The sequence below is a fragment of the Panthera uncia genome, assembly GCF_023721935.1.
Source record: "Panthera uncia isolate 11264 chromosome B3 unlocalized genomic scaffold, Puncia_PCG_1.0 HiC_scaffold_1, whole genome shotgun sequence".
In the NCBI taxonomy this organism is placed as follows: Eukaryota; Metazoa; Chordata; class Mammalia; order Carnivora; family Felidae; genus Panthera; species Panthera uncia.
In genome coordinates, this window is record NW_026057582.1 from 77,233,186 (window position 1) to 77,251,606 (window position 18,421).

Here is an 18,421-nt window from a genome sequence, read left to right on the forward strand (position 1 = left end):
CACTAATCTTTTCTCCATTTCTAAATCTTATTTCAAAAATCATATAAATTGAATCATACAGTATGTAACCTTTTGATATTTCTATTTTCCCTCAGCATGATTCTCTGGGGATTCATCTAGATGGTTGTATATATCAATAATTTATTCCTTTTATATTGCTGAGTAGTATTCCACAATGTGGATATGCCATGGTTTTTTAACCATTCATCCACTAAAGGAAAACTGGATTGTATCCAGGTTTTGACTATTATAAACAAAGCTGTTATAAACAGTTGTGTATGGGCTTTTGAATGAACTTAAGTCTTTTATTTTATTTTTTATTTTTTAAAATTTACATCCAAATTAGCATATAGTGAAACAATGATTTCAGGAGTAGATTCCTTAATGCCCCTTACCCATTTAGCCCATCCCCCCCTCACAACCCCTCCAGTAACCCTCAGTTTGTTCTCCATATTTATGAGTCTCTTCTGTTTTGTCTCCCTCCCTGTTTTTATATTATTTTTGTTTCCCTTCCCTTATGTTCTTCTGTTTTGTCTCTGAAAGTCCTCATATGAGTGAAGTCGTATGATTTTTGTCTTTCTCTAATTTCATTTAGCATAATACCCTCCAGTTCCATCCATGTAGTTGCAAAAACACATACTTTTAAAAATACCTATTATGTCTTAAGTGCTGTACAAGTTATGAGACCCCGTTCTGGAAGGATTTAATCTACTGATCACATTTTGCCTCTTTCCTGAAGTTTTCCCCAATCTCTGTAAGCATTTTCCTCCAAACCTCTAAAGGGTTACTGCCCCTTCAATTTTGGCATTAGTGATTTCTTTTTCATTCTTTCAGTTATAGACATTTTCTCCCATAAGAAAATAGTAAGCCCTACAAGATAAGGACAACGGCATATACTTCTTTGTTTTCTCTCTAGCACCTTATGTATTTCCTTATACATAGTAGGCGCTCAATTAATATTTGTTCAACAAATAAAAGATCTCTGTGCTTTCTTTGCCATGTTGCAATTGATTAGAGAATTTGCTGTCTGCTATTGATAGATGAGATGTCTTATTTATTTGGGTTTTTGTAATAGAATTCCCCAAATATACCCCATGTGGGTTGCTTTTGCCCTAGCATCTAAAATCTGAATAGCTTTCTTAAAGAAGATAGACATGTTCTGAACAAGAAAGATTAGTTAATGGGGTAAAACAATCACCTTCTCTGTTCTTGACTATATTACTTTCAATTTATCTTAAAAAAAAAAAAAAAACAACTAGAAAAAACAAGGAAGTGAAGATCCTTGGGATTCATGGTTGTGCCAAGCCTCCAACCTTTTTGGAGCTCAAATAAGGACCTTAGAGAGCATCTGTCCACACTCTATTTCCTTGGTTTGGCAGACAGCAATGGAAACCCACAGTAAGTCTCCTTCATTCAGCTAGAATATATCTAAATTGCTTATCTGTGGGACTCCTGACAGCTCTTGCCTTGGGCATAGAATAGATGAAATAGGGGTCTGCCTGGATAGCACGATTTGAGGGGCGCCAGAAAGGCTAGCTGCTCCACACAGTCTCCCCTGATTCCTCCCCCTTTTTATTTCAGTCCTCTGTGCAAACAGGCTCTGATCAGTTCTAGTTTTTGGTGAGTCTTGGTAGGTGGTACAGGTTCCAAAACCAAAAGGGGGGGGGGGTTGTCTACAAGCACATGCATGTCTTCATTATCAGGATTGGAAAGGTCTTCCAAAGACTAACAGTGTGTTGCAATTAAAGTTGCAGATTTATTACACAGGGCCAGCTTTGGTTTGCAAGCTGTCTCCCAGATGCCCCTCCCTGAACGAGGAAACACAGTGCTGTTACCTTTCACTCTGCACCTACATTGCCAGGCGGCTTGGGGTGCTTCGTCTACCAAGTGCAGAGTGATTGGCTTTAACTGCTGGTGCATTCCAGGGCAAGTCCAGGGACCCCTCCACTTCCACTCCCCTGTGGCCTGGGGGAGAAGCTCTGGAAACGGAAGCAGGCTTTGTTCTGCAATTAATCATTTGAAGTCAAAGTCTGTTTGGGTACTACAAGTGATAGCCCACAAACACTATGAAGTGGCTGATTGTGTAGCTGGTGAAATTCCATCTCTGAGAGGACTTCCTTCATTGTAAATAGAAAAATATCTTGGGAATGAGGTAGGGAAAATTGTCAAGCTTAGGAAGAAGTGATGGGCTCTTTTATCCTAGAATAACTTTAAGACTAGATTCTGGTGTGTAAGGAACTAAATCTTTTAAGTCAAAGACCTGTTATTACTTTCCTGCTGGTCTTGTCTTACCATGGCTGCTAGGAGACTGATCTGGGAGCCTGGGGTGGAGGGGTAGTCAAGTGAATGGTCAGACTCCAAAAGAGAGAATGAGCTTAGAAAAGTGTGTGTCTGTCCAAATATATAGCCCTTTCGGCCTGCCTGAGATAAATGATTTTAGGGTTACCCATTATTTCATACTGACTATGCTTCTCTTCTCTGAGTTTTATTTTCTTACCCTTTGGAAACATTCCACATATACTAGCCAATGATGTTTTCATCAGCTGCTGCAGTGAGGAAGAAATTTCCCTTTACATTGAGGAGTTAATGAGTTTGGTCTTTGCATTGTTTGTGTTTTACTTCAAGAGTGAAGAGTGACTTTACTTATTTCATTGGCTTTCATAAATATTATCGCCCGTGATAGTTCTACCAAGAATTCAATAATACCTAGTGAGTTAGTATCGTCAAAGTGGATAGAAATGAGGGAGGTTCCCACAGCCCCTGCCTGGTCTCCATGATTGTACTTACTTATTTAGAACCAAAGCTGGACATTAGCCCCCTTATGGTTGTTGAGAAACAGCATGAGGACAGTACCTTTTAGAGACTTGAGGAATATCAGAATATCAAAAGACCTGCACAAATTCCACAGAATGCACAGAGCCTGACTTCTAATGCCTAGTCTATTGGGCACTGACTGGAAGGCTAGCCTGGCATAGCTATGTCCTTCTAAAAGCACAACATTAAAAAACACCTCTGTGATGTTAATGCTGTCTATGATGCAAGTAATCCTAATGAGGAAAATAACAAGATGTTTCCCTCAACCTTCTCCATCCAAAGTTCCAGAAATCATGTGGTATTGAGCTTTCTTAAGCAATAAAACCACTTTCACATCTCCACAAAGACTGTGCAGTTCTTTGTTCCTTGGCCTGACACTGCTTTGTTCAAGGCTGCATGGAGATCATGGCACAGGAGTGAATGAATATCCAGTTGGCATTTCATGTTTGTAGCTTCTTATTCGCTTTCCCTGACTTTTTCTCTTAAAGGGAGACCATAAAAATATAATCATTTGCTTATAGAAGAAGCTGTTCCTAACTATGATTGGTAAAGCCAACCCACACTGGGTAGCCAGACTGGCAAGTTATGTATTTTAAAATTGTGATCTTCAGTAGGTGCCAACACCTCCCTTCTCTGTCCAACAAGAACTTTATCCACCATTCAGAGGGCCCTAGGTGGAAACTAACTAGGCCATTGACAAAGGCATGTTTTTCTCCTGTTCCTTTGTTGATCATGTTCTTCCATGGAGTTCTCATACTTGTTAGAAAGATTCTGGTTCACGTGGCCTTAAATTTTCAGATAAGTCTAGTGACATAGTGGTTTGTACCTTCAGCTTTTATAATCCTGCTTTTTAGGGACCTTTAGTATTCCCTATGCCATGCTGACTTACAGGACCATTTCTGTTTTCATTGGTGCACAGAGCCTGCCTTGTTCCCTCTCTGGACTATTTTGACCTTCTGTCTTTAGTGATGAGTGATATTAAAGTCTTCCTTAAACAGGTTCACATTACAGCTGGTCAGATTTCATGCTTTTACCAAACATGACTTTCAAGAACTGTGTTCCCTGCAATGCCTCCCTTTTCTTTGCCGCTATCCACCAGTGTTTCTGACACCATTGACTTTGAATATCTTCAGTGAAGGTGTATGCGTAGTCTGGGTCAGGCAGTGACTGTTGTTTTAGGTCACACAGTACTGGATGGGTAACAGAGATTCCTCTTTGAAGCTAGTGGCACTACAGGCAAAAACTCCTTCCGTATTCCTGAAGTCACTCCCTTGGTCCTATTATCTACATTACAAAAGAGAGTGACTATTAACAAATCTAATGCTGGTAATATCACTAGATTATATATTTTCCACTTTCTGAAATGAATTGGTCACTGTCATTTAAGAGAACTTCTAACAAATATCCACCAATAGGTGTTTAAAACAGGATGATATTTTGTGGGGACCACTTACCCTTTTGTTTTCATTTTTAAAAAGACTTTGTATTTTGAGCGCAGTTTTAGATTTACAGCAAAATTGAGAGAGAGAGGTACGGAGATTTTCCATATACCCTTGGTCCCTACCCAGGCATAGCCACCCCCATTATCAGCACTCTTCACCAGAGAGTCCATTTGTTATGACTGATGAACCTATACAGACAATTATAATCACCCAAAGTCCATTGTTTACCTTAGGGATCACTGTTGGTGTACTTTCTAAGGGTTTGGATAAATATATAATGACATAGATCCATCATAATAATATTATACAGATATTTTGACTGCCCTAAAAATCCTCTGTGGTCTTTTCATCCTTCCCCCCCACCCCAACCCCTAGCAATCTCCATAGTTTTGATTTTCCAGACCATTTACTCATTTTTTTTAAATTTTAATTAAATCCAAGTTAGTTAACAAATAGTGTAGTATTGATTTCAGGAGTAGAATTTAGCAATTCATCACTTGTGTATAATTCTCATCCCAACAAGTGCCCTCCTTAATGCCCATCACTGATTTAACCCATCCACCACCCAACACCTCTCCAGCAACCCTCCGTTTCTTCTCTGTATTTAAGAGTCTCTTGTGGTTTGCCTTTCTCTCTGTTTTTATCTTATTTTTCCTTCCCTTCCCCTCCCCTATATTCATCTGTTTGGTATCTTAAATTCCACCTTTGAGTGAAATCATGATATTTATCTTTCTCTTACTGACTTATTTCACTTAACATAATACATTCTAGTTCTATCCATGTTGTTGCAAATGGCAAGATTTCATTCTTTTGATCACCAAGTAATATTCCATTGTGTGTGTGTGTGTGTGTGTGTAGTGAATTTTTAATGTTTATATATTTTTGAGAAGTGTGTGTGTGTGTGTGTGTGTATCCTAGACTCATACTTATTATTCAAAAGTTGTTTTTGAACAACTTGACAGTCTTGTTACAATTCAGTTATTTGAAATGATAAAGAAAGGAAAAGGGAAAGAGCAGTTGACGAAAACAGAACAAAACAAAAAACATTAATTGCAGTCACAGAAGTAAGCTTAGAGGAATGTTGGGTAGGATGGAATCAGATGGATCCATTTCATTTTTGTTCTGGGTTTATTAAAAGCAAAGAAAGCCAGTAGAAATTGGAGAGTAGAATAGAACTGAAATCAGGAAGATCAAGCAAAATTCCAAGCAAGACTATAAAAAAAAAAAAAAAAAAAGGACCATGATGAAATGTGAGGTAACTCTTGCCTTTATGAGAAGTCAGTGGGTACTCCAGTGGGCTCTTATTTTTCCCACATTTTAGCCCACCTGGATCTTTCTCCACAGTTCTTACCTGTGAGTCTTTGCCAGATACTGTTGATCTCACAACCTTAGAACATAACTAGAAAGTAGCAAGCAGAGGTGAGTGGTAAACTGGCCATGTTTTGATTTTTAAAGATTTGCTATTTTATCAGAGCCCCAAACCTGGAAACCGGTGGCAATGGCTATCAGAAAAATCATCCTTTAAATTTTTTTTAATGTTTATTTGAGAGAGAGAGAGATTGAGAGAGAGAGAGAAAGAGAGAGAAGGAGGTGGGGAGGGGCAGAGAGAGAGGGAGATACAGAATTCGAAACAGGCTCCAGGCTCTGAGCTATCAGCACAGAGCCCGATGCAGGGCTTGAACTTGTGAACCATGAAATCATGATCTGAACTGAAGTCAGATGCTTAACCAACAAGCCACCCAGGTGTCCCATGTATCATCCTTTTAAAAGGCCTTGTCCTCTTAATCAGTTATCCAGCTCCAAGATATTCCTGGACAGTTCTTTAGGAAGAAGACTTGTGTTGGTTCTCATTCTCCCAGAGAGGAAGGCTGTTTATTTTTTTTTCTCTTTCCCCCAGAGGCTTCAATGGGGTCTCTTGAAGTCCATACACAGGGGTTTTCTAATTTTTTTTAATGGATCTCTTTCTGTTCAGAAGAAAACATACATAAATAAAACAGATAAAGCTTTTCTAGCTGAAGCAGGGTTTGCAGATGTTGGGATCTGGAGGATCCCCTAACTCTTCCTCCTCTCCCTGAGGCACCTTTGCTGAATGCTAAGGCTCTTTGGAGGACAGTTTGAACACACTGCTCTAAAGTATTGGTTTTCCCATAATGACAATCAGTGTATAACAGCCTGAACACTCTACCCCACCTCCTCGATCTCTCACTTAGCTCTTGATTGGTTGGTGTGTTCAATTCCTATGGTCATAAATGAAGGCACTTCTGGTATTGTAAACTTCATGATGATTTCAGTGTGTTCTGTTTTGTATACTATGAACCACTGAAATCCTGGTTGTCAAAAGAATAAAGACATTGTCCTTCAGTCTCCTGAAGTCAGCGGGTTCTGACTTGGTTTGGTTTAGCTGTGGGTATATAAATCAGCCTGTAGAAGACCCAAAGGTATACCCAGTTTTTTTTTTTAATTTTTTTTAATGTTTTTATTTATTTTTGCGACAGAGAGAGACAGAGCATGAGCAGGGGAGGGGCAGAGAGAGAGTGAGACACAGAATCGGAAGCAGGCTCCAGGCTCTGAGCTGTCAGCACAGAGCCCGACACGGGGCTCGAACTCACGGACTGTGAGATCATGACCTGAGCCGAAGTCGGACGCTTAACCGACTGAGCCACCCAGGCGCTCCAGGTATACCCAGTTTTAAGCTCTTCCAGAAAATGAGTTTGTAATAGTGGGGAACCCAAGCCTATGAATAGAAAGGCATGCCATTCTTTGTATTGCAGTTCACAACACCCCTAGATCTCCAAAGGGTTCAAGAAAAACGTGTGATTTTGTAGGTTATCCATCCAAGGATGGGAAAAATATTGTTACACTTTTCTACATTCTAAGCAGAAGCAGACTTTCCTCCCCAGATAGTTCTAATATGAAACCAAGGTTGCAGATCACTTCTATAAAGTAAGGACTAAGCAGGAATGTAAGAAAACATGTGTCCTGGCCTCATCTCATATTTGCACCTTTCTTCAGTTAGACTTTGGCAGCATTTGAAATTTACCAGGGCCCTCAATAACTCTTTAGAGATTCATTATAATGAGGAAGAAGAAAAGGTAGGGGTTTTGATAGATTTACTGAGGCATTTATGAACTGAGAATAGTCATTTTTGTTCTCTAACTTATTTGTTTTTTCCCCTATATTTCAGATTTTTGGGCGTGGAGGGGATGCTGTGGAACTTTGAAATCAAGTCTAGTTATTTGCCTATGAGAAATCATGAGCAACTAACTATGTGTGATTTTCTAGAGTAAATATTTAGACCAGAAACAAAAATAGAACCAACATCTAGGCCAGAACCAAAAACAAGTCCATGCACAATGGAGCCACGGGGGAGACTGAGCATGTAAGTGGCTAGGAGTTAGCTCTTTAACTAAATCAGAAAAGTTCTTACATCCTAGGTGAGAGGAGCAAATTCCAGACTCAGGAAAAGCTGCATTAACCTCACTGAGCCTCAGTCTTCTTTTGGGCAATGTCATGTGGATACTTTTAGGAATCCTGGAATGTGTACATAAGTTGACATGTATAAATATTTAGCACATTTGGGTGGCCTTAAATGCCCTTTCTTTTTGCTTATTCAGGACTCAGTCAGCTAATCAGTAACTAGAACTAGATTTTTAAATGTTTTTACTCCCCACGCCAGGGATAAATGGAAAAGCTAATTATTCTACAACTCTGGGTATTTACTAAACATTTAGACTTGATTAAAGTGGGAGGGGGGAACTACCAATCAAATCATTCATTTGCCACTTAGGTATTTGCTAACAGCTCCCTTGTGCATGGGAGACCGCTTGATGTAGGAATAGGGAGGAGACCCAGAAATGCACAAGGCATGATCATTGTCCTCAAGTGGTTCCCGTGGTTTAAGGGAAATCAGACACCTATACAGTCCTAAAATGAAAAGTCCTTAAGTGCCTGAAGAGAGGCGCAAAGTGCTCTTTCACTTGGGAAAAGAGTAATTACTTCTGGCTAGGAGAGGTGAAGGAAGCTTTCATGACTTTGGCACTTAAGCTGAGAGCAGAATGGGAAGAATTTGAACTTATGGAAATGAGTAAGAAAGTCATCGAGGGAACAGTAAGAGCAACCTGCGAGCCGAGAAAAGCCATGATGCAAAGAGCAGTGAATAGATTGGCTGGGACAGGGAGTGAGGGGGAAGGAAAGGGTATTTGATAAGCAATCATATACAACGCGTTCTACACTGTTCACAGCAGTGGTGTTAAGTGTGGTATTATTCCTGCTTTTACAGATGAGGAAACTGAGGCTCAGAGGGTTAAGTGATTTGTCCAAGGACAATATAAAACCAGATCCATGTCTGAAAATGTAAGATGGACAAGTAAACTAAGTTTAGAACAGAGCGACCCTTGATTGCCATAATGGGGAATCTGAATCCTATACTGTAGTTCAGCGTTCAGCAAACATAGCTATGGTCCATGGGCCAGATTTGGCCCACTACAAGTTTTTATAAATAAAGGTTGTTAGAACACAGCATTTGCACTGCTGTTCGTTCATGTATTGTTTTAATGGTTCCTTTCACACTACAACAGCAGAGTTGAACAGTCACAGAAATCATATGGCAAACAGCGGAGAGGGAATGGGAAGATGGGCAAAGTGAGTAAACGGGAGTGGGAGATACAGGCTTCCAGTTACGAAGTGAGTAAGTCACTGGAATAAAAGGCACAACATAAGGAATATAGTCAGTGCTTTGTGATAGCATCGTATGGTGACAGATAGTAGCTGTACTTGGGGAGAGCATAGTATAATGTATAGAGATGTTGAAGCACTGTGTTGTACACATGAAATTAATGTAACATCATGTGTGAACTAAAATAAAAAACGAGAATACTTAGGAGCGCCTGGCTGGTTTCGGCTCAGTTCATGATCTCGTGATTCATGGGACTGAGCCCCATGCTAGGCTCTGTGCTGACAGCTTGGGATTCTCTCTCTCTTTCTCTCTCTCTCTCTCTCTCTCTCTCTCTCTCTCTCCCCCCCCCTCTCCCCCTGCCCTGCTTTCTCTCTCTTTTTCTCTCTCTCTTAAAATAATTAAATAAACTTAAAAAAATTAAAGTACCTAGAAAAAATTATAGAAACTCAATATAAATTCCCTTTCACAATCTGAGGCACTGATGATCTTTTGATTATCTTTCAGCTGTTGTAAGAGGATCTAACACTCTGCATTCTTTTCCACTTTATAGATCAGCCTTAAAATGGAATAGACTATACTTTACAAAATTTTTTTTCTAATGTTTATTTTTGAGAGAGAGAGACAGAGCATGAGCTGGGGAGGGACAGAGAGAGAAGGAGACACAATCTGAAGCAGGCTCCAGGCTCTGAGTGGTCAATACAGACCCCAACACAGGGCTCGAACTCACATACCATTAGATCATGACCTGAGCTGAAACCAGATACCCAACCAACTGAACCACCCAGGTGCCCTTGGATGGACTATACTTTTAAGATAATGTACCTCAGCGTGCCTGGGTGGCTCAGTGGGTTAAGTGTCCAACTTCGGCTCAAGCCATGCTCTTGCGGTTTGTGCGTTCGAGCCCCACATTGGGCTCTGTGTTGATAGCCCAGAACCTGGAGCCTGGTTCAGATTTGGTGTTTACCTCTCTCTCTGCCCCTCCCCCACTCATGTCTCTCTCTCTCTCAAAAATAAACAATAAAAAAATGTTTTTAAAAAGACAACATACCCTTAAAATCAACAACTTGATTTTATATATCTTAAATATATAGCTTATCTAGCCTAAATGATCTATATTGGAATTGTCTGGGATATAGCTATGATTCAGATATTAAAGAAAAATAACTTGTCCTACAAAAAAAAATTAAAATATTTATTCTCTGGCCATTGCAGAAAACCTTTGCTAACCCTGGCTATAGTTGATTGAGAGTCACTAAAAGGTTTCAAGAAGGGAAGTGACATTCTCAGAGTTCTGCATTACCAATTGAGACTGCACTCATCAGTAGGATGGAGTGGGGGAGGAAGATCAATTAGAAGGCTGGTTCAGTAGTCTGGGATCTCATCCCTTGACTCCCTGACTTGTCACACTAGCCTTCCAGCAAGTCTCCCAACCAAAACGTTGAAGCTTAGAGAGTTCAGGCGGGCAGCAACAATGAGTGAAGTGCACTGAGTGTAAGAAAGTCATCTGTGTGGACAAGCTGGTAGATGGCACCGCCTGACCACCTCAGGACTGCCATACGCCAGCAAGTGACAGGAAGCACCACACACTGAGAGGCTGAGGTGCAGAGATGCCACTCTTTGTTGCTGTGTCTTCCAGTTGTGTAAGAGAGGTCAGAACGCTGACTTCTTATGTGAAGTCTCTGCATTTAAGAATGTTAGCAACTGAATTCAAAGTTACTTAAACCTCCTGTGGCTGATGAAAACTGAATCTCAGTTTATTTAAACCCTCTGAAGTTGATCACACCGCAAGACCTCTGCTTTTCAGTCTCTTCCCACATGATTTCTAAAACCCTGATTCTGTGTCAGTTTCCTATGAGAAAGTCTGAGTGGTCTAGACAGAAGGCCAAACCAGTCACGGCGTTCCTTAAGTCAGAGCCTAATCCAGACCAAGACCCTAACTCTCTTCAATTCTATAAAGGCTGAAAGAGGTACAGAATCTGCAGGAGAAAAGTTTGAAGCTAGCAAAGATTAGTTCATGAGATTTCTGGAAAGAAATCATCTCCATAACTTAAAAGTATGAGGTGAAGCAGCAAGGGCTGATGTGGAAGCTATAGCAAGTTATCTAGAAGAGCTAGCTGAGATCATTAATGAAGGTGGCTATGCTAAACCACAAGTTTTGAATGTAGACAACAATCTTCTGTTGGAAAAAAAGATGCCATCTAGAACTTTCATAGCTTGAGAAGAAAAGTCAGTACCTGGCTTCAAAGCAGAAACTGACTCTCTTGTTGGGGGCTTATGCAGTTGGTGACTCTAAGTTGAAGGCGACGTTCACTTACCATTCTGAACATCCTAGGACCCTTAAGAACTGTGCCATATCTGCTCTATCTGTGCTCTATAAATGGAACAACAAAGCCTGGATGATAGCACATCTTTTAACAAAATGGTTTGCTGGATATTTTAAGCCTGCCGTTGAGACGTACTGCTTAGAAAAAAAGATTCCTTTCAAAATATGACTGTTCGTTGACAATTCACATGGTCACTCGAGCTCTGATGGAGATGTACACTGAGATGAATGTTGTTTTCATACCTGCTAACACAACATCCATTCTGCAGCCCATGGATGAAGGAGTCATTTCAACTTCCAAGTTTTATTATTTAAGAAATATATGTTATAAGTCTTTAGCTGTCATAGATTGCTGAGGGATCTGGAGAAAGTATACTGAAAACTTTCTGGAAGGGATTCATTATCTAGATGTCATTAAGAACATTCATGATTCATGGGAAGAAGTCAAAATATCAACATGAACAGGAGTTTGGAAGAAGTTGATTCCTGCCCTCATGGATGACTTTGAGGATTCAAGACTTCAGTGGAGGAAGCTGCTGAAAATTTGGTGGAAATAGCAAGAGAACTAGAACTTAAAGTGGAGCCTGATGATGTGACTGAATGGCTGCAATCTCATGGTAGAGTTTTAATACATGAGGAGTTGCTTCTTTTGGATGAGCAAAGAAAGTGTTTTTTTGAGATGGAATCTACTTTTGAAAAAAAATCATGTGAGGATTGTTGAAATGACAACTAAGGATTTAGAAAATTATGTAACCTTAGTTGATAAAATGACAGCAAGGCTCGAGAGGATTTGATTCAACTTTGGAAGAAGTTCTACTGTGGGTAAAATGCTATCAAACAGCATTGCATGCTACAGAGAAGCCATCCATGAAAAGAAGAGTCAGTTGATGTAGCAGACTTCATTGTTGTCTTATTTTAAAAAATTGCCACAGCCACCCAACCCTCAGCAATTACTACCTTGGTCAGTCAGTGGCCATCAACCTTGAAGCAAGACCCTCCACCAGCAAAAAAGATTACAGCTCACTGAAAGCTCAGATGGCTAGCATGTTTTAGCAATAAAGTATTATTTAATTAAGGTATGTACATTTTTTAGACGTGATGTTATCCCTCAATAGACTGAAGTATAGTGTAAACGTAACTTTAATTTTCATTGTGAAGCCAAAAAATTCATGTGACTCTCTTTATTGCAACATTCGCTTATTACAGTGGTGTTGAACAAAACCTGCAGGATCTCCAAGGTATGCCTGTAGCTTCTCTTATTTGGTTGAGAAATTTTTGCCATACCTACACCAAAGTTGAGCTTCTAGATAGGACTTTTGGAATCTGTGTTCAGATCTGAAAAATTAGAGTGAATTCTTTGGTTTGCTTTCAGGACACATCTTAATGATATTCCTGTGAGATAATACTTTGTGAATAACACCACCTACTTCACGTGTAGTCAGAAACTGTTGCCATGCATTCTTAAGAAGTTCCTTTACCTCTATGATGGGAGATTCCATAATGGCTATCCTTTATTGACCATTTGCTCTATACCTGGTATACTGTTTTGCATATATTCATTTAATCTTCACAATAATAAGATGTGGTTGATTTTAATCTCAATTTTATAGATAAAGAAACTGAAACTGAAATTTAGAAAAATCGATTAACTTGTTCTAAGTCTTCTAATAACTGCCAGAGTTAGAATTGGAATCAAGTCTAGCTGATGCTGAAGCTCCTTGCACTAAGCTGTGTCTTCTCCCAATCCTTTGTGACTTTCAAGAATGCCCTTTGAAAAGGAGATGATAAAATGGAAGGCGACTGTTTGGAGAAGAGCAGGGTAGAATCACTGAGATCAGAGTTGTCCTGCGAAGTCCAGGGTGTATGTGACTGCCTGTAGTCTACAGAGCAGCCACTGACCAGTAGTAAAAGGTTTGCAGTGGGGAAAGAACCTTAGGTTGGCTCCTCTCCTTCCTGCCTCCACACCCCCAACCGCTACCATTGCCCCGACATCCAGAGAACATGGAGAGAGGCTCCAAGGGATCTGGGCGTTGGGGAAGGGCATTGCTGAGCAGGAGCATGGTAGAAGCCCAACTTTGAAGCAAGAGAACAGAATTCTCAATGGGAAAATGAACTACTAAAGCAAAAGATGACCCCCAAAAGCTCCCTAGAAGGTAGGGGGCATGGAGGGAAATAGTAACTCCAAACCATTTCATTGAAACAGCCACTGATGGGTGTGCTTTTTGAAAGCACATCTTTCTGGAGAGAAGCCAAGAAGAGAAGATTCTGCAAACTGGGACCTCATTACAGCACCATCATCTTGGTTTGCAAATGCCCTACTAGTCGGAGTCTCCAATGCAGTCTGGCCTGGATTTGATCCTTTCAGCGCATTCTCTTCTTGTGCGGGTACAGTCTTAGTTACTGTTGCAAACACAAATGTTTAGTGCGTGGTGTGGCGTATACACTCAGACCTATGTCAGCGTTGAGAAGCGCCCATTCCTGGGCAGCTCTGAAGATGTATTTCTTAGGCTATATAAATCACTACTCATCTTTGTCTCATTTTTATTTCTTTTCTGATGCTCAGGTCAGCATGTTGAATTCATCGTAACTAACTTGTGCATGTGGGCAGAGAGATTGGATTACTAACCATGTGTTTTAAGTAAATTGTGTAAAATTAGCTAAGTAAAGAAGTAAGGCACTCAACTATTTCTTTGATATTAAGCAAGTATGTGAGTAATATTGAGCAAAAGATTTTTATTGGAGGCCCTAAAGAAAAAGCACATTCAATTTTTTTAATGTTTGCATTGCTGGATCTTTACTTAATCTTTAAAAAATATTTTTGAAAAAATTTTGAAAATAAAGAAACATACAAAAGATAATACAACACACCCATATTCCCACCACGTGGAAGTAGCTATTAACATTTTGCCACATATTCAATATTTTGTGATTTAAAAAATGAAGCATTACAGATAAAAGTGAAATTTTATTTGACATGCCGTTCTCGTCTTCCATGTTACTAGTGATAAACTCTATCATGAAACCAGTGAGTGGCTTTCCAGTCTCTGTATACATACAGGCAGATGTTTGTATGTATGTTTATACACACATGCAGGCATCTATGAACAATATGGTTTTGCGGGTACTGTTTACATATGTGCACAGTGTAGCAGACTGCATGCTTGGTAACAATAGTAGGAAACCTATAGTGAGTGATTATGCTGTGCCTGGAGCTGCGCAAGAGAGAGTCTCCATCCTTTCAGTGACTCTTTGCAGCAGCACTGTTGTTGTTATCCTCCTATTAGAAAATGAAGGTGCACAGAGAGGTTACTTGCCCAGGGTCACACAGCTGATTAATGGTGGGGCTAAGAATTAGTCCCACCATCACGGTCTGGAGCCCGAGCCCTTGACCATCATGCTAGATGGCCTCTTCACTTTATCACTCTGCAGAATTCTTCACTCTCTCAATATCATGTTTTGGATATCTGTAATTGTTGATTTTGTAAATCTGGTTTATTCCTTTTCACAGTTGTACCATACTCCGTTAAGTGAGTATAGTATATAAGCAGCATTGCATGGGGGTCAGGACCTGTAAAATAGGAATAGTGAAAATACCTACCTCACAAGGCTGGGTGAGAATTAAATGGTTTAATTCAAATAAAGCAGGTAGAGTAGTACGTGGTACCGAGCAAGCATCCAATAAATGTTAGCTGCTATTACTTGCTATTATCATCTATCCATTATTCTAATGAACATAATCACTAGGTTGTTTCCGGTTTTTCATTATTGCGTATATTGCTCCAGAGAAAGCCCCGTGTCTGTATACGAAGGTTTCATTTGGTTATCTCCCTAGAAGAGGAATTGATGACTCGTAGGGAGTGCATGTTCTCAGTTAAACCTGGTATTGCCAGAGCCAGCTAAACTAATCTCCACTCCTCCCTAAATGCACTGTGCAGAGTTTCCCTTTTCCCCACAGCCTCAGTAAGAGTTGATATTATCTGACTGCTGGATGTGCAAATTTGATGACATAATTCATATACTATGAAGTCCACCCTTGTTAAAGTGTGCAATTCAGTAGTTTTTGGTATCTTCACCAGTATGTGCATCCATCACAGCTACCTAATTCTAAGAGAAACCGCTTAACCCATTAGCAGTCATCCCCACTGTCCCCCATGCCGACCCCTACTTGCTCATCTGCTTTCTTTCTCTGTAGATTTGCCTACTCTGGACATTTCCTATAAGTGGAATTGTGTGCTTTGTGGGTTGTTGAGGTTCATCCGTGCTGTAGCGTGTATCAGCACTTCACTCTTTTTCACGGCCCAGCAGTACTCCACTGTGTGAACGTACTGCATTTTGTTCATCTGTTTCAGTTGTTTCTACCCCTGGCCATTATGGATAACATTGCTATAAACATTTATATGAAAATTTTGGTATGAACATATATTTTCCTTGTCTTGGATATGCATCCATATTTATATACCCAGCCATGGAATTGCTTGGTCCTTTGGTAACTATGCTTACCATATTGAGAAACTGACAAAGTGGCTGCACCATTTTGCAGTCCCTTCAGCCATGTCTGAGGGCTCCAATTTCTCCACATCCATACTTCTGACATTTGCTACTTTCTTTTTAATTCTCACCATCCTAGGGGATATGCAAATATCTCATGGTTTTGATTAGCATTGCCCTGATGACTAATGATACTGAGCATGTTTTCATTGGCTTAGTAGCCTCCGTATGTCATCTTTGGCCTATTTTTTCATTGGGCAGTTTGCCTTTTTATTGGAGTTATTGGAGTTCTCCGTGTGTGTGTTTGTGTGTGTGTGTGTGTGTCTGTGTGTGTGTATTCTGAATATAGGTCCCTTATCAGATACATGATTTACAAATATTTTCTTCCATCTTGTGGGTTGTCTTTTCACTTTCTTTTTTTTATTATTTTTTTTTTATTTTTTTTTTTAATTTTTTTTTTAATGTTTATTTATTTTTGAGACAGAGAGAGACAAAGCATGAACGGGGGAGGGGCAGAGAGAGGGAGACACAGAATCGGAAGCAGGCTCCAGGCTCTGAGCCATCAGCCCAGAGCCCGACGCGGGGCTCGAACTCACAGACCGTGAGATCATGACCTGAGCCGAAGTCGGATGCTCAACCGACTGAGCCACCCAGGCCCCCCTGTCTTTTCACTTTCTTGATATGAATTGGTATATTTTAATATTTGTAGTTTTCATATGTTTCCTCAAACTTGAGTTTTCAAAGTTGTCTATTATCTGCTGACTGGATCACAAGCCAGAGAGCCCACGTAAGTGTCTACTCAGAGTAAAGTGTATGCATCTAGTATTCCCCAGATCAGAAGACGCTCCTGCATTGGTCACAGAAACAGACTTTCTGAAGTCATCTATGTGAGCCTCTCAGCCAGTGAAGGAAAGTCAGTTTCAATAACATAGAAAACATGCCTTCACACCTAATTAGTGTTTGAATTTGATAATCAAAGGCACTGAGAAACCATTCCTTGTATTTCCAAACTGCCAGTTGGTTAAAATTCAAAAGCATTTGGATTCCTGTTTAACCTGGCCTCTTCCTTTTTTTTTTCCTTTCTCCTCCTCCTCTCTTCACCTCCTTCTCCCTCCCCCCTCCCTGTTTTGATTTCAGATTGAAAATGGCTCAGGAATCCGTCAGCAAGTTGACGTCAGAGAAGAAAGTAGAGACGAAGAAAATCAATCCCACAGCTAGTCTGGTGAGATGCATTTTTCAGCCTAACCTCAAGATTTTTCATTATAACTGAGGTGTATCCAGGAATGTGTCTGAATTTAAAGGACAAAACTCAGAGGAATGAGCAGTATCCAGATTCTCAGTCCCCATCGCAGATTAGTTTAGGTAAGAAAGAATATAGGGGAGCAGGGAGCGAGGAGCCAAACACAGTTTCTTGTGTTCTCCCAGCAGACTCAACAAAGATGGTTTCCTGGTGGAGCAAATTTAGTCACTTGCCATTTTACACCCTTCCACACCCCGTGCCGACATCCCCCTTATCCCAAAGCGCCTTTGTCCCAAAATGTTGAGGCATTTAAGAAAGGGGTAGAGATTATGCTCTTTAGATAACTGGGAAAACCGAGATGCAAAAAGATACAGCCTACCTAGGATCACCTCCCAAATGGATAACAAAAACCTGGCACAGAATCTTGGTGCCTGGCATCCTCCCTGGCCTCGAAACTTGGAGTCAGTCTGTGAGGGGAAATTGTCCTCCATAGTCCCATTCGGGAAGGTTCAAAATGTAGCTCTACCTATACATTAGAAACAGTAGTCGGAATAGCTAAATGGTTAGGAACGCGAGGTGTTAGGGTTCAAATCCCAGCTTAGCCACTTACTGGTTGTAAAACCTGAGTGAAATCACTTTGCTTCTTTCTTTTTGGTAAAAAGAGAGAAATAATACTGCTTTTGCTTTGGGGTTACCTTGAGGAAACTGAGAGATGTACAAAGTGCCTGATTATAAGAGCTTAAAAATGTTAGCTGTTTTTCTTGTCATTACAAATTTTGGCAGCATTAGTTGGCCCTGCCATGGAGAACAGCAATGAGTGTTCTCTCTTCAAGAGAACACTCTCCTCAGTTTGATTTTCAGACCCTCCCTTCTCTGTCTCCTAGTGTCCCACAGCTACTCATTTTTATCCTTTTCAGGTACTTGTACCATTTGCCAGCTACTTAAAATTTTTTGGCCATCTGAGTGAAATGTCAGTTATTAAAGCAAGATTTTTTACGTTGATTGATTGTGGTATCTCTCATAACAGCCCTATCAGGAGCTAAATGAATGTTGGGTGAGAAGTGGGGAAGTCAGAGTCATCGGACTCGATCGGGGAAAGCCTCAGTCAGAGCACATAGCTCCCCCCCAATGGGCACATCCTCTGTGCCCATTTGATGACGTATTTATTACCTGCACTTGTATGATTTTTGGTGGCAGTGAGCTCAACCCTGATTTTTGTCTTCCTCCTTGGTCAGCTTCTACCCCTTTCACCAGCCCTCTTGTTTGGGCCTCTGTCTTAACTTTTACAGCCAAACCTTATTTCTAGAGGCACAGAATGGATTCAGCCCTGTCAGTGGGTTTAGTGTGGAAATTTTTTTAATAGGCGACCTCCACTGTGAGTTAGCTCCCAGTTGTGATCTTCAACTTGTCTTTTGTTGTTGTTTATTTGGGTGGAAATT

The 18,421-nt window shown here is 40.4% G+C and overlaps 1 protein-coding gene across 3 annotated transcripts in view; it reads left to right on the plus strand.

The window, feature by feature from the left end:
• FMN1 (formin 1) overlaps positions 1-18,421 on the plus strand; it is a 427,872-nt gene that overhangs the window by 399,685 nt on the left and 9,766 nt on the right. For all 3 annotated transcript variants that reach the window (XM_049611644.1, XM_049611645.1, XM_049611646.1), the window contains one exon: positions 16,880-16,964. In XM_049611644.1, coding sequence (XP_049467601.1) covers positions 16,880-16,964 — 85 coding nt within the window. The remainder of the gene's footprint in view (positions 1-16,879; positions 16,965-18,421) is intronic.